General features: G+C 44.5%; 1 protein-coding gene across 2 annotated transcripts in view; it reads left to right on the top strand.

The window, feature by feature from the left end:
- Positions 1-14,997, top strand: part of LOC129700354 (protein PALS1-like) — a 69,092-nt gene that overhangs the window by 27,067 nt on the left and 27,028 nt on the right. For both annotated transcript variants that reach the window (XM_055640764.1, XM_055640765.1), the window contains exons 2-4: positions 5,188-5,255; positions 10,618-11,127; positions 13,329-13,537. In XM_055640764.1, the coding sequence (XP_055496739.1) occupies positions 10,761-11,127; positions 13,329-13,537 (576 nt within the window). In that variant the 5' untranslated portion in view covers positions 5,188-5,255; positions 10,618-10,760. The remainder of the gene's footprint in view (positions 1-5,187; positions 5,256-10,617; positions 11,128-13,328; positions 13,538-14,997) is intronic.

Below are 14,997 nucleotides of genomic sequence, written 5' to 3'. Positions count from 1 at the left end.
CGAGCAAAGCTGTTTGTCTATGCAACGGCTGTGCACGATGCAGCTGGTGCAATCGTTACACCAACGGAATCGATCCACGATCTGATATGCTTGAAGAACAAGTTTAGATGGCTTTGTGACCCGCGGACCAATCTTATCATAAAACGCCAAAAGTTTTTTGTGTGCCAGAAGCCAGGTGAGCCTGTTGAAGCTTATATCAACTCGCTGAAACACATTGCCAGCAGTTGCAGATTTGGTGATCTTTGTGAAGAGCTCATCAGAGACAGGCTCGCGTGTGGTGTCCTTAATGACAAATTGAGAAGGGATCTGCTACGTGCCTCAGATCTCACCATAAACAAGGCTGAACAGACTTGTCGTATCCACGAGGTAAAAAAAATGCTCACTCTTTGAGCTCCACATCCGGTAGGCGGCGCGACTCTGGTCAGCAGCGGCCTCTGCAGCCTGTCCGCGTTTTTATTATTTTTTGTCTGTGTTTTTATGTAGTTTTTTGTTATTTTATGTTGGGGTGTGTGTGTGTGGGGGGGGGGGGGGTGGGGTGGGAGGGGGGGGGGGGGGGGGGGGACTTTTGAATCTCTCCCTGCACTGGAGACCCGACCTTTTCTCGTCGGGTCTCAGTTGTCGTTGGGGCCGCAACGAGGAGCGGCCTCCAACAGGAAGAAGCCGGGGACTCTGGTGCTACGACTCACCGTCGCCGTCGCGGAGCTGGCCGAGACCGGAGCGGGTGGAGCGGTGGAGGAGCGCTGCCGCTGCCGCTGCTGCTGCTGCTGCTGCTGCTGCCGATGCTGCTGCTGATGCGGACGGCGGCACCGGGAGCCCGCGGATCCCTGGAGGGAGACCGCTTTTCGGGGCTCCTGCAGCGGCGACTTCTCCCGTCCGAGTTGCGGGGTTGAAGAGCTCCTGGAGCGGGGCCTAACACCACTGCCCCGCGCGGCTTGGAATGGCCGCGGGACTATGCGAGCGCACACCGGGGTCTTTAACACCAAGACCTGGTGTGCGACCTCGCACCACCCGGCGTGGCTTTAATGGCCGCGGGACAATCGCCATCGCCAGCCGGGGGCTTTGACTTTGACTCTGACATCGGGGGGGGGGGGGAGTGCAGTGGAGAGATAAGTTTTGTTGGCCTTCCATCACAGCTATGTGATGGATGTTTATGTAAAATGTAATTATGTTGTGTCTGGGGTCTATTTGTGTGTAATGTATGGCTGCAGAAACGGCATTTCATTTGGACCTCCAGGGGTCCAAATGACAATTAAATAGACTATTGACTATTGACTATTGACACCGCAGTCTGCCTTGAGCATAGAATGTATTTCAGAATGCAACGCTGACCAAAGGACATGCCTGGCAGGCCTGGAGCACAATCGTTATCAGTGAATGTATCAACTGTGGTGGCTCTCACAGCCAAAACGGGAGAAATGCCCAGCTTTTGGGAAAATTTGTCATGGTTGCAATCGCGGAAACTATTTCTGGAATTGCTGCCGTTCCCATGCTAGCAAATACGAGACCAAACTAGCAGTGCACCTGCTAGAGTCAGAATCTTCTCACAATGTATCTGATGATACCACTGTAAACATCCCTGTGAACCTGCCTGCAGCGGACGGGATTAATCTCAATATACATCCTCCTTAAATTTAAGCTTGTGGCTAATAAAGTATATCTGATAAACTATGACATCACAATATACGGATGTAAGCACTAATAGACTACAGTCAAGCATTGGGGAATACCCACAATCTAATGGACTGGCGGAATGAGCTGTTCGTAGTGCCAAACAAGTCATGGAAAGGTCCAGCGGAGCCGGATCCGATGTGTTTCTGGACTTGCTTAACCTTTGCAACGTTTCTCGGGATCCTGTGCTGGGTTCGCCAGCACAATGCCTGATGTCCAGGCAGGCACGCACTGCCGTTCCTGTTGCTAAGCAGCTACTACAACCTCAAGCCCGCGAGCCCTTGGCAGTGCAGGCCTGATTGCAATGCAAGTGCAACGTCCAGAAGGGATACTATGGCAAGACCAGCAGCTCTCTCCACCTCTGTCGGAGGGCCAAGTAGTTTGTTTGCAGACGGCAAAGGTTACGATCGTCTGGGTATCATGGAGGAATCCTGCCCAGAGCCACGATCTTACCTGATCAGATCAGAAGGAGGGGTCTACAGGTGGAACAGAAGACACATTCTACCAGTAATTGAGCCAGTGCCAACAGTATTCGCACGAATGCTCGAATGTCCCCGATGTCACTCTATGGTCCAGTGGGGACACTGCAGGATTGAGGGGTGATCGGGTGCCTGCTGACCCTGAGCTGGTTCTGATGCCAGCTCATGAGCCACCTGGTTTGATGCCGATGTCACCGATAAAGTCCACAGGGTTGTCACCTGCTAAGCCTCCTGCTGAAAAGACTTCTTTAAAACCATTGCCAGACGTACCTACACCTACAATGAAGTCACCTGAAAAGGAGGAAACTGAGGGTTTGTACCGTACACATGCAAGACGGGTTTGCAAGCCTAACCCCAAATCCAAACATTATCTATGGACTTTATCCAACCCATTGATTAACATCATTCATTTTATTCATTTTGCTTGTGTGTATTCTCCAATGATTGACTGTGGTCTATTAGTGTTTACATCCATATATTGTGATGTCATAATTTATCATGTATACTTTATTAGCAGCAAGCATAAATTTAAGAAGGAGATCAATCACGTTAGCTGATCTTATCATGTTTGTGTTTAGTGGTGTACACCCGGTCCAAAATCCAGTCCGGGTTTTCTATATATCATTCGGCTGGCATATTGTGACAGTACAACCATCAGTTAGTTAGTCCTGGAGTCTGGAGATGATAGTGCTACTATGTGTTTCCTCTGTATATTCACTCAATACAGAACTTGTATTTGAAGTTGATCGACTCAGTGTTATTACAGCTTCAACAATTCTCCTCAGGATTTTATTTCTATAAGATCTCTCATTCTTCTATACTGCATATTCCTCATATGTGAACTCCTAATCAGGAATCAATTTACTGAACCTTTGCTGCATTACCTTGAATGCAAGCACATCCTTTTTTAAAAAGGAGACCATAAATTATAAACAGTATTCTTGGTGTGGTCTCACCAAAACTCTGTAAATTCATATCAAAACATCCCTACTTTATACTCCATACTTAGTACAGCGCAGGAAGGACCCCATCAGCCCACACTGACCTTGATGCCAAGATAAATACAATAATACTTTATTAGCCAAGTATGTTTTGCAACATATGAGGAATTTCATTTCCCAAGTCAATCATACAAATAAAAATCAACAGAACGCACTTAATACATTTTCACATAAACATCCACCACAGTGACTCCACCACATTCCTCACTGTGATGGAAGGCAGTGGAGGCCAAATCACTGGATGGATTTAAGAGAGTTAGATAGAGCTCTAGGGGCTAATGGAATCAAGGGATATGATGTGAAGGCAGGCACGGGTTATTGATTGGGGACGATCAGCCATGATCGCAATGAATGGCGGTGCTGGCTCGAAGGGCCGAATGGTCTTCTCCTGCACCTATTTTCTATGTTTCTATTGCATGCAAAGGATATATGCAACAAAATACTAAACAGGACTACCTTAATTCACATGACGTTGCTGTGTCCCAAACATTATGGTGCCCTGAAGTGGGGGGAGCTATGTATAAATACTGCTGTAATTTCTACCTGGTGAAACCAAAATGTATCAAAATGGCCTTTATTAAAATCTGACAATGTGCACTTTAACCACATGTGTTTTTTTCTTACCAATCTCAAATTGTAGAGTACAGAGGCAAATAAATAAGTGATGGGTCTTTGTCCCAAACATTATGGAGGGCACTGAAAACCATCCCTTCAATGACAAAGTGTCAATTTTATTGTCATGTTGATGACAATGATGTACACACATTGAGAATAATTTGAAAATAGACTGCCTTGCACTTGGCAGTAATGTCAATTAATTTGACGCTGTTAATCACTAATAAAACCACCTGCGCTATTCTTTCAAGTGATGCAATGGAATGTTTCATGTATGATCCTCAGTGACTCATTTTGGTATCACTTCTGAAAAATATCAGTACTACACTGAAGCATTAATCCTGTTCTCCAGTATGCTCTGTTGACCAAAAGTTAGGAATTGTGCTGTGAGCCATGAAAATAGTTTTACCGCTAATTGTGTGCTGTAATGGTCAATCAATTTTTGCTAATTCAATTAGCAAATCAATGGCTTTCATAATTTCCATTTCAGAAAATTCTCTAATCTCTTGGAATATGAGCAGTTGTAATAAAACTTTTATGAACTGTTTGGAAATTCTACTTATGCAGAGGGGAAAGAAAAAGGGAATATGACCCCCCCCCCCCCCCCCCCCCACACACACAATTATGTTTGGACTGTAATGTGTGAATTGATGTAGTTATGTGAAAATACCTCTGTTTTCTTAACTTGAATTTTAAATTATTCTTCATATTTGAGGAAGACAATTTATTATCGCTAAACATGACTGCTTTAAGCAGCGGAACCTGCTGAAATGCTGATGTATTAACTAGTTGCCCTGCAATTCATCGGGTCGTTTTTTTAATTTGCTGGAGCCATCCCACAAAACAGAATGCCTTGCAAAGTAGTCCAGATAGTTGACTATGGTAGTGAATCCTGAGACCCATTTCAAGGTGGCCTGTAATTATCAAAGGGCTTTAGATTGGTTTAAAGGTTTTGTGTGCTGTTTGTAATATTTGAAAATGAGTCATCTCATGACTGCAAATAGATTTTTTATTAAACGTTTAATGTACAAGCTAGATTCTGTACTGTCAGCAAAACTGGGCTGATTATATGTTTTTGAAGGCTGAAGGAGAGAAAATGGACATGCCCTTGTGGCCATATCTGACTGCATAATAGTGATATGATATATATTGCATTTTGAGCTATCATACACCCACTTAACAGCCATAATAAAAAAATAACGAGTATGTTGCCACTGTTTCATACAAGTGATAACAGGAAAATCATTGCTCCAAAGCAACTTGCGTAAATTGATCAGATAATTGAGGGCTATTGTTTATGACAGTTGTGATTTATTACAGATTCTTAAGATCTAGCCTAAGCTGTCTGAGGCTAGATCTGGCAAATGTGGTTGTGCATGTTGATGATTACTTGTTTTCAAACAAAATATTTCTATATTGTACAGGCAGCCAAGCAAAACTTAATTTGATGTGGGACAGAAAGAAGCTGAAACGTGGAAATTCACCCAATGATGTAAGTATCTTTTGATATGGTGCCAGGGCATCGTGATGCCTGACTATAGAAACATGCGTCGTTCTTTAGAATGCTAATCCAGACTAAATGAGTAATTACAGCTGTTCTAAAAAGCTGGGGGAGAAGAAGAAGTCAGGTTTTTTTTTAAATGCCATTATGTACGAGGGGGAGTAAAAATTGAAAAATTGCTGTAGCTGAAACAAAGGAATTTGTAATAAACTCATAGTTTAACAAAGAACTGCAGATGCTGGAAAAATCAAAGGTAGAAAATTGTTGGAGAAACTCCGCGGGTGAGGCAGCATTTAGAGAGCGAAGGAATAGGCGACGTTTCGGGTCTAGACCCTTCTTCAGACTGATGTGTGGGAGGGGGGGGAAGATGGGGAAAAATAAAGGAACGGACAGTAGGCTGGTGGAGAGCTGTGAAGGGGAGGGGAAGGAGGAAGAAAGCAAGGATTATCTGAAATTGGAGGTCAATGTTCATACCACTGGGGTGTAAACTACCCAAGCAAAATATGTGGTGCTGCTCCTCCAATTTGCGGTGGAACTCACTCTTGCCACGGAGGAGGCCCAGGCCAGAAAGGTCGGATTCAGAATGGGAGGGGGAGTTGAAGTGCTGAGCCACCGGGAGATCAGGTTGGTTATTGCAAACTGAGCGGAGGTGTTGGGCGAAACGATCGCCAAGCCTGTGCTTGGTCTCATCGATGTAGAGCAGTTGACACCTGGAACAGCGGATGCAATAGATGAGGTTGTAGGAGGTGCAGGTGAACCTCTGCTGCACCTGGAAAGACTGCTTGGGTCCTTGGATGGAGTCGAGGTAAAGCGACAAGTGTAGCATTTCCTGCGCTTGCAAGGGAAAGTACCAGGGGAGGGGGTGTTTTGGGTGGGAAGGGACAAATTGACTAGGGAGTTACGGAGGGAACGGTCTTTGCGGAAAGCCGAAAGGGGAGGAGACGGAAACATGAGGCCGGTGGTGGGATCCCGTTGGAGGTGGCGACAATGTTGGAGGAGTATATGTTGAATGTGATGGCTGGTAGGGTGGAAGGTGAGGAGAAGGGGGACTTTGTCCTTTTTACGAGTGGGGGGATGGGGAATGAGAGCAGAGCTGCGGGATATAGAGGAGACCCTGGTGAGGGCCTCATCTATAGTCGAAGAGGGGAACCCCCGTCCCCTAAAGAATGCCCTGGTTTGGAACACCTCATCCTGGGTGCAGATGCGGTGTAGACGGAGGAATTGGGAGTAGGGGATAGAGTCCTTACAGGAAGCAGGGTGGGAAGAAGTGTAGTCCAGATAGCCTTGGGAGTCAGTGGGTTTCTAGTAGATGTCGGTCAGTAGTCTCTTACCTGCGATGGAGATGATGAGGTCTTGAAACGGTAGGGAGATGTCGGAAATGGTCCAGGTGAATTTGAGTGCCGGATGGGAGTTAGTGGTGAAATGGATGAAGTCAGCGAGTTTCTGCGTGGGTGAAGGAGGTAGTACCAATGCAGTCGTCAATGTAGCGGAGGTGGAGTTCGGGGATAGGACCACGGTACGCCTCGAACAAGGATTGTTTGACGTACCCTACAAAGAGGCATGCATAGCTGGGACCCATGCGCGTGCTCATAGCTACGCCTTGGATTTGGAGGAAAGGGGAGGAGTCAAAGGAAAAGCTGTTGAGGGTAAGGACCAGCTCCGTTAGGCGGAGGAGAGTATTAGTAGACGTGGATTGGATGGTTCTGCAGTCGAGGAAGAAACAGAGGGCTTTAAGACCCTTCGGGTGGGGGATGGTGGTGTAGAGTGACTGGACAGATTAAACTCATGTTTAATTTGGAGAGTACACTTTGACCATTTCTGATGACTTTGCTGCAATAATGAATTTATAAAGTGACTATTCCTCCAGGGATGCTACCTGACCCGCTGAGTTACTCCAGCACTTTGTGTTCTATGCAATATTCCAGAATCGGCAGCTCCTTGCAGGGGCGGAAATCCCGGGGGGGGCCAGAGGGGGGGCATCCCCCCTATGTTTTGAGAGGTGGGGGACATCCCCCCCAAGTTTTTGTGATCCCGGTATTAAAATCTCTGCTTTCCGCGAGGCAGTGGGGGTGGCACTGAGGATAGGGTGTGGTGATTGGAGGAGGGAGACGTGGCACAGACCTGCACCTCATCCGCAGGCAGGATCAATCCCGTCCGGGCCTCCGGCGCTGTCCCGAGTACCCCCCCCCCCCCCCCCCCCCCCCCCGGGTGGCCAGAGAGGTCGGGAGTCAGACGTGAGCTGTGCCCCAGGACCACAGCCAGCGCAGAGAGATAGCGCTAAACTCTGCCTGTCCCGCCAAGTGAACGTAAAACCCTGGATGGGCTTGCGGGAAATATGGCCAGCATGGAGAAGCAGCGCTGGTGTCCAGACAGGGCTGTAGTTAACCCGGTGAGACAGGCAGAGTTGAGCTGCATTTAGCGCTGATTGAGCCTCCGAAGCCGCGCGTGCGTGTGTGTGTGTCCGGCCAAAAAATTGTGTCCCCCGTCCCCTCCATGTTTTGATAGCGAGTTCCTTTTGGTTCCTTGTGTCTACATCTCTCTCATATAATGTCACTTGTTGGTTTATGGTAATGCCTTCAGAAATAAATATGTGATAGAAATAGCGAGAGGTGCAGAAGAGATTCATCTGGATGTTTTTTTTTTAAAGGTTGGACAAGGTGCTGGAGTAACTCTGAGGATAATGCAGCATCTCTGGAGAATATTGATAGATGATGTTTTGGGTCAGACCCCTCGAAGACTGATCTGAAGAAGGGTCCTGACCTGAAATGTCAGCTATCCATGTTCTACAGAGATGCTGCCTGTCCTGCTGAGTTACTCCACCACTTTGTCTTTTTTTGTAAACCAGCATCTGCAATTTCATTTCTTCATCTAGATGTTGCCTGGAATGGAGGGATGTAATTATAAGGAGAGATTAAATGAGCTGGGTTTGTTCTCACTGTAATGTCAGAGATGTAGTCAAAGTCAACAACTAGAAGACACAAGTTAGAGGGGAGAAATTAAAGAAAGATCTGAGGGGTATGTTTTTCACAGAGGGTGTGGTTTTGGTTTATTTCAGTCCCTCAGTCCAGCACAAGATCCTCTTGAGGCCGAGAGAGTTCTTGACATATGGAAATGGAGTACGATTCTACTTTCACAGACACTTTGATACCATTGGTTGTCAGGCAATCATTATGATTGGATATATATCCTACCCTAAATCTAACTGAATGAAATTCCAGATATTTCTCGACATAATTACAGGTGCACAACCTTTTATCCGAAAGCCTTGGGACCAGACACTTTTCGTAATTCGGAATTTTTCGGCTTTCGGAATGGAAGATTTTTAGCGTAGATTTTAACGGCTGGCTCAGTGGTAGAGTGCTCGGCTCATATCCGCAAGGTTGCAAGTTTGCGCCTCGATCCCGGCAGTTACTCGATCGCGAGTTTGAGTCTTCAATGTCGTTTTTTCTTGCAGAATAGGAGAGAATAGGGAGGGTTAGGCTGGGATCATTCTCTGCGAGATGATCTTAGTGCAGGAGACAAGTGTAGGAGAGGTGTACTGACTGTGTGGGCAGAACTTTGGAAGTGATTGCCCACCATTCTCAAAAGCCGCTGTGTCTCCCTGTCCCTCCAACTCCAGAGGAATCCGCTCCCCGATGGGCCGCTACGGCGACAAGTGGCAGTTCGCCCACAGCCCGAGCTGCGCCACCCCAAGAACAAGACGTACCTTGCACACCATCTGCTTCTGCCCCTACGGGGAACGTGTTCCTGTGGAGTTGGAGCAGGGCTGGGCTGAAGTTGCTGATCTGGGATCTCCATGCTTGCAGTGGGCCTGAGGGTCAGTGTCCCGATGAGGGGGCACAGCTCGGGCTGTGGGCGAACTGCCACTTGTCGCCGTAGCGGCCCATCGGGGAGCGGCTTCTGGTGGTCCTGACGTCTCTCAGCTCCTGTCCAGGGGGGTGGCCGGAGAAGTCAGAACCAACAGGAACCGGCTCCCCGATGGGCCGCTACAGCGACAAGTGGCAGTTCGCCCACAGCCCGAGCTGCGCCCCCTCATCCGCAACCCGGGTTCCTCTGGAGTTGGAACGGGGCTGGGCTAGAGTTGCTGCTGGCTGTGAGTCCCTGGGATCTCCGTGCTTGCAGTCAGTGTCCCGTTGGTCCTGACGTCTCCGGTGACTAGCACTAACCTGCTGGCATCGCCAACGTGAAGACAATGCAAAGCCCCTGCGCCGGTGCAATGGTCGGGGAGCTGGAGAGGGGAGGGAAGGGGTCACACACATGGCCGGGAAGCAGAGGGGTGTAGGTGGGGTGAAACTGAAGGGAGCGACAATCTGCTGCTGCCTGCCCGCTGAGTTAAAAAGTTCCCACGCAAGACTCACGATACACTGTGTATCGTGAGTGTACCGTGGGAACTTTTTAACTCAGCGTGCAGGCAGCAGCAGATTGTCAATTATTAACCCTCCCGCGCAATATACCCTCATCTTCTCTTTTATGAATGGGGATTTAGTTCCCCTTTCTTCGAGGACCGACCGGAGGTTCCGCTGTCACCTCTGCGGGCCGCCCTCGGAGAACGTCTTCAAGGACCTTTCTTCAAGGACCGAAAAAATGTCCGTTATTCGGAGCTTTTCGTTATTTGGAATTTCGGATAAAAGGTTGTGCACCTGTACTTGGATTTAGTGATGGTGATGATTTAGGCAGCTATCACTCCATGAAATGGACAGAAACTTCAGGATTGGTGACTGTGTAGTTTAACATAATAGTTGCAAAGATGCGACAGAGAATGTAGCCCACTTTGATAAGCGGTACCATTTTCAGCCTTTACCAAAGCAGTTGAGGAAATAAGAAATCATTTGAACTACAACATATACTTGGGGAAATAATCAAGAGATTGGAATAAATTTTAAAGATGGTCTTTAGAAAAAACTGCTGAGGTTTGGGGTGTGAGCTCGAGACCTCAGAATATTGCTGTTGAAGACGATGGTGCGGCATTAAATGCAGGGCTGAATCATGCTGTCCGCTCCTAAATGGTCTGGGTTGTGACGGAAAATGGGAACATTTGGGAGAAAAGTGGGAGCCTTGCTGTTGAAATTGGTTGAGAGTAATGCAGTGGATCCTGTTATTGAAATTCGCTGACTGGTTATTTCTTTGCACAGACAAGGGAAACCTGAAACAAAAACTTGAGTGTTAAATATTGTATTGGAGAGTTTGGGAGGGCTTTGTTCATGAACTGTTATAGTAGTATGGGTTTGTGCACACATAAAGAAATAGTAGTGAGAAGATACGTAAATGTTGATGGAGTGGATTATTTTTTATTTGAACGACATTTTCCAGTGGATTGAACCTTTTTTTCTAACCAGCAGTTTTCTTCCTCCAGGCTAATCTCAGTTTAAGTAGACTGGAATGTGAAGTTCACGTCAGAAAGTACCTCTATCATCATTAACATGAATCTTCTGAGAAGGAACCGAATTTCAAGTGCAGGTTCCAGATACTAGTAATTGAAGGACTAAAATTTCAGTCATGACTACCTCGCACATGAATGGGCACATTACAGATGAATCAGATAGTGATGCTAAGAACTTAGACCTTTCATCTCGTGATGAGCCAGCAAGACACCGAGAAATGGCTGTCGATTGCCCTGATGATTTGGGCTCACGAACCATGCCAATACGCAGAAGTGCTCAGTTGGAGAGGATTCGCCAGCAACAGGATGATATGCGTCGTAGGCGAGAAGAAGAGGGGAAAAAACAGGAGTTTGACCTCAATTCTTCCATTCGACTGAAGAAACTGGCACAAGTTCAACCTAAAGTGGGCATTGATAATCCAACGTTTGATAAGGAAGAGGATTTTGTTTTAGAGGGACCCAGCAATGCAGTTAAAGTTCTTGGTATGTAATATAATTTGTGTGAATAAATCATTCTGTGCTCTTACATAAAATTCATAATACTGCCAATAAAATATTATTATATTAGTACAGAAGAGCATGGGATGTGCTTACATAATTACTATTTCCAAGATATAATGAGGACATAGCTAACAGATTAACACATCTCAATTCAAATATAAAATGTTAATCCTTTATGGCACACCAGGTATCATACTCTAAATTGAAATTGTTGCAAATATATATTGATGTAAAAATTAGATTGTTGCTAATACTACACATACAAAGTAACAACAAATGTCATGATAACCACGTGTAAATTTAAACCTTACAATTTACAGTAAAATAACATTAAATCTTGCCACAAATGCTCATTTTCCTATTGATATTTGCACTGCTATGCTTTAAGTAGTACAGAAGCCCAGTACAGAAAGCATTTTAATCCACAATGTCAATATTAGCCCCTACATGGTACCCAACTTTTGTCACTTCTGTTTTCCTGTTCACCCCCCTCTGATTTTCATTTAAAATATCATTATTAAAATAACCAAACCAATGCATAAAAAGTAAAGCAATTAACTTTATACTTTACAACAATTATTTTTTTACTTGTCAATAGTGCTTTGAGTGCTGAAATATATGCATGTTCTCCCTGTGGGTTTTTTCCAAGTGCTTTGGTTTCTTCTCTCATCCAAAAATGTATGAGTTGATAGATTTATTATCCACTAAGTTGACCCTAGTGCGTAGAGGAATGGTAGAATATAGTGAGAGTTGGTGTGGTAATGGCAGGGATACGTGTGAGGTATATTAGGATAATGTGTATTTGGGTATAACCTTTGGGTAAGGGCGGCACAGTGGAAGAGCGGTAGAGTTGTTGCCTTGCAGCGCTATGGGTTCAATCCTGACTACGGGTGCTGTCTGTACAGAATTTGTACCGTTTCTCTGTGTGCATGGGTTTTCTCTGCTCCGGTTTCCTCCCACACGTACAGAGTTATAGGTTAATTGGCTTCAGTAAATTGTCCTTGGTGTATAGGATAGTGCTAGTGTATGGAGTGATCACTGGTTGGTGTGGACTCTGTGGGCCCAAGGGCCAGTTTCCACTCTATCTCAGTAGGTAGAATGTGCTGCTTATCTCTACTATCTACCTCTGATGTCCCTTAGACTATGCTTAGAAATGGAAATGCATTCCCTAGCCAAAAATTGACTTTTAACAATCCGAACACAAGATTCCCAGACCATTGACTCCACAAAGATGGAGGCTGATCCTGACGAAATCCAAGAACGTTTCAATTGAAATATTTTGTTTCGCTTCCATTATTTGTTTTATATATCAGCGTATGTTGTCATTGAAAATCAATGTGAGTTTAAACATTTTTTTCAATTATTAAAGTTATCAATTAAGGTAAACAACATTATGTAAAAGTTGTAATGAATAATGTAAGATGTCGGCAGTCCAAATGTGATATCTGTCCAGCATCCTTCTCTTTGAAAGATTGCTCTACTAAATGCTTTTCCACAATTTCTCCACAGCTAATTTTTTATGAAAGGTTTAAGAAAGGTTTTATGAAAGGTATTCGTTTTCCAAACTGTTCAAATCGTGGAAGATAATATAATGCAGGAAGAGGATATCACTGAACCCAAACTAAACTTCACTTGACTTCTTCCATGTAATTTTCCTTAGCTGCTCCTTTCCACCCTACTCATTTTTGCTAAACTATTTTATGGGTTAATTTGCTTACAAGTTGATAACATGTTGGGAATCAGTCAGTTAATTTACTGAGAATTGGGATTGGGGCATTTCTAGAGACCCGAGTTCAATCTTGACTTTGGGTGCTGTCTGTGTGGAGTTTTCGGGTTTTCCCTATGATTGCTTGGGTATCCTCTGGGTGTTCTGGTTCCTCCTACATGCCAAAGACATGCCGGTTTGTAAGTTAATTGGCCTCTGTAAATTGCTCTGAGTGTGTAGGGAGTGGCTGCAAAAGTGGGGTAACATAGAACCCGTGTGAACAGGGGTTGATGGCCAGTGTAGGTTTGGTAGGCCGAAGGATCTGTTTCCATGCTTTATCTTTCAATCAATTAATCTAATCTCCGAGTCACAGTTTACTATCAATTGTTAATTTATTTGATCCTTGCCTTCAAAGAAGAGTTATGACATGCTTTGTGAATGAATCTACTGACAAGGCTTTTGTCTTCTTAAATTTCAGAAGTAGATGAACTGCTGACTTCTCTAAAACATATACAGCACAACCTGGTTGACAGTCAGAGTCAGGATGATGTGGCACTCATTATGCAGCTGGTTCAGAACCGGGATTTTCAAAATGCCTTCAACATTCACAATACAGTAGCAGTTCATATGCACAAGATGAGTCCACCTTACCCTATAAGCTCCAATGCACAAGAACTATCCCTGGAGGTAGGACAACTGTTAAATTTGTGCTAGCGTACGGGATGATCGCTGGCCGGCACCGACTCGGTGGGCCAAAGGGCCTGTTCTGTGCTGTATCTCTAAAGTCTAAAGCAGGCAACGATAGATGAATTTCTTCCCCTATATTAGCAATGTTCCGATGGTAACTTTTAAGGTCCATTTCCACGGTATGTCAAATGATGTGTCAATTAAGTATGCATGTTCTATTTTAAGGTCTTCATACAGTTACTGAATTTTAATTTTAATATTTAGATATCTGATTTGTGCAAAAGATAGATGTAAAGTTGTTTTTTATTGAGCTATTACATTTTGGTCAACAAAATAAGTTTTGGAAAATCATAGGTTTATCTTGATTATATACATACGGATACTGATCTACAGATTCCTTTTGTTAAAATTAATTTTTGGAATCTGGGCATTTCTGGCAAGGCCAGCATTTATTGCTCATCGTTAATTACTCTCGCATATGGTGTAGAACTGCCTTGAACCGGTCCTTCCCGTGTAAGAACTCCTGCAGCCATGTTGGGCAGGGATTTCCAGGATTTAGACCTAGAGACAATGAAGGTCCAGCAATGTGCTTCCAAGTATATTGTGATTGACGATTTGATGAGAAATACGCAGATGGCAAGATTATTCTTTGTCCTTTTTGATGATCGTCATAGGTTTATGAGGTACTTTGGGCGAGTAATTACATTATAACTAAAGTCTAAATTCCCATTGACTTAACAATCTTGCACTTGCTTATTTATATATCCATAACTTACAGTTCTGAAACTCATATTTGAGTACTTCCATGATTGTTGGGTTCCCTCTCCATTGTATTATCTCTCTCAGTGCTGATCCTTTGATGTGGCACTTGTTCAATATATTTTTGGAGCTTGTGGGGGCAGAGTTCTGTACGTGATTTGAAATCAGTTCATGGAGTAGGCTAAATCACATTGTTTCCATTTTAAATTCAAAGTCTCGTGGAATCAACTTTCAAATGCTTCCAGCATTTTTGAAAAAATGTTCAGTGAAAAACACTGGGAAGATTTGCTAGGTTGAAGAAACTTTGTGTCAACCAGCAGTTAGTGCCTCAATGCTTGACTATTACTTTACTATAGACTCCGCAAGAGACTTTGTAAAATGCTTCAAGCCACTTAAAGTTGAAAGAAAATCTGGTTTTGCAGTCTTTTGCAAGTACTGATCAATGTTAACTACTTTTGATTAGTAAAAGTGTTAATGTTTCTGAGATATATAAACTTGGATAAGATCTTATTTAAAATAAATAATAATTCTGCTAAAATTTCTGGAAACTATTCCTGCTGTGTCGTTGGATGGCCATCTGATGGTCTGATTTTATGATGCCATTTGTGCAGCCTTTATTGGTAAGCCTAAGTGTAGCTGACAAGACCAGCCCTCAAAGTGTACGATCTGGACGGTGGGGACACGAAAAAGACACTGTGGCA

The sequence above is a fragment of the Leucoraja erinacea genome, chromosome 9 (assembly GCF_028641065.1).
Source record: "Leucoraja erinacea ecotype New England chromosome 9, Leri_hhj_1, whole genome shotgun sequence".
Classification (NCBI taxonomy): domain Eukaryota; kingdom Metazoa; phylum Chordata; class Chondrichthyes; order Rajiformes; family Rajidae; genus Leucoraja; species Leucoraja erinaceus.
Note: the sequence above shows the minus strand (reverse complement) of the source record. Positions and strands in the feature narration are given on the sequence as shown.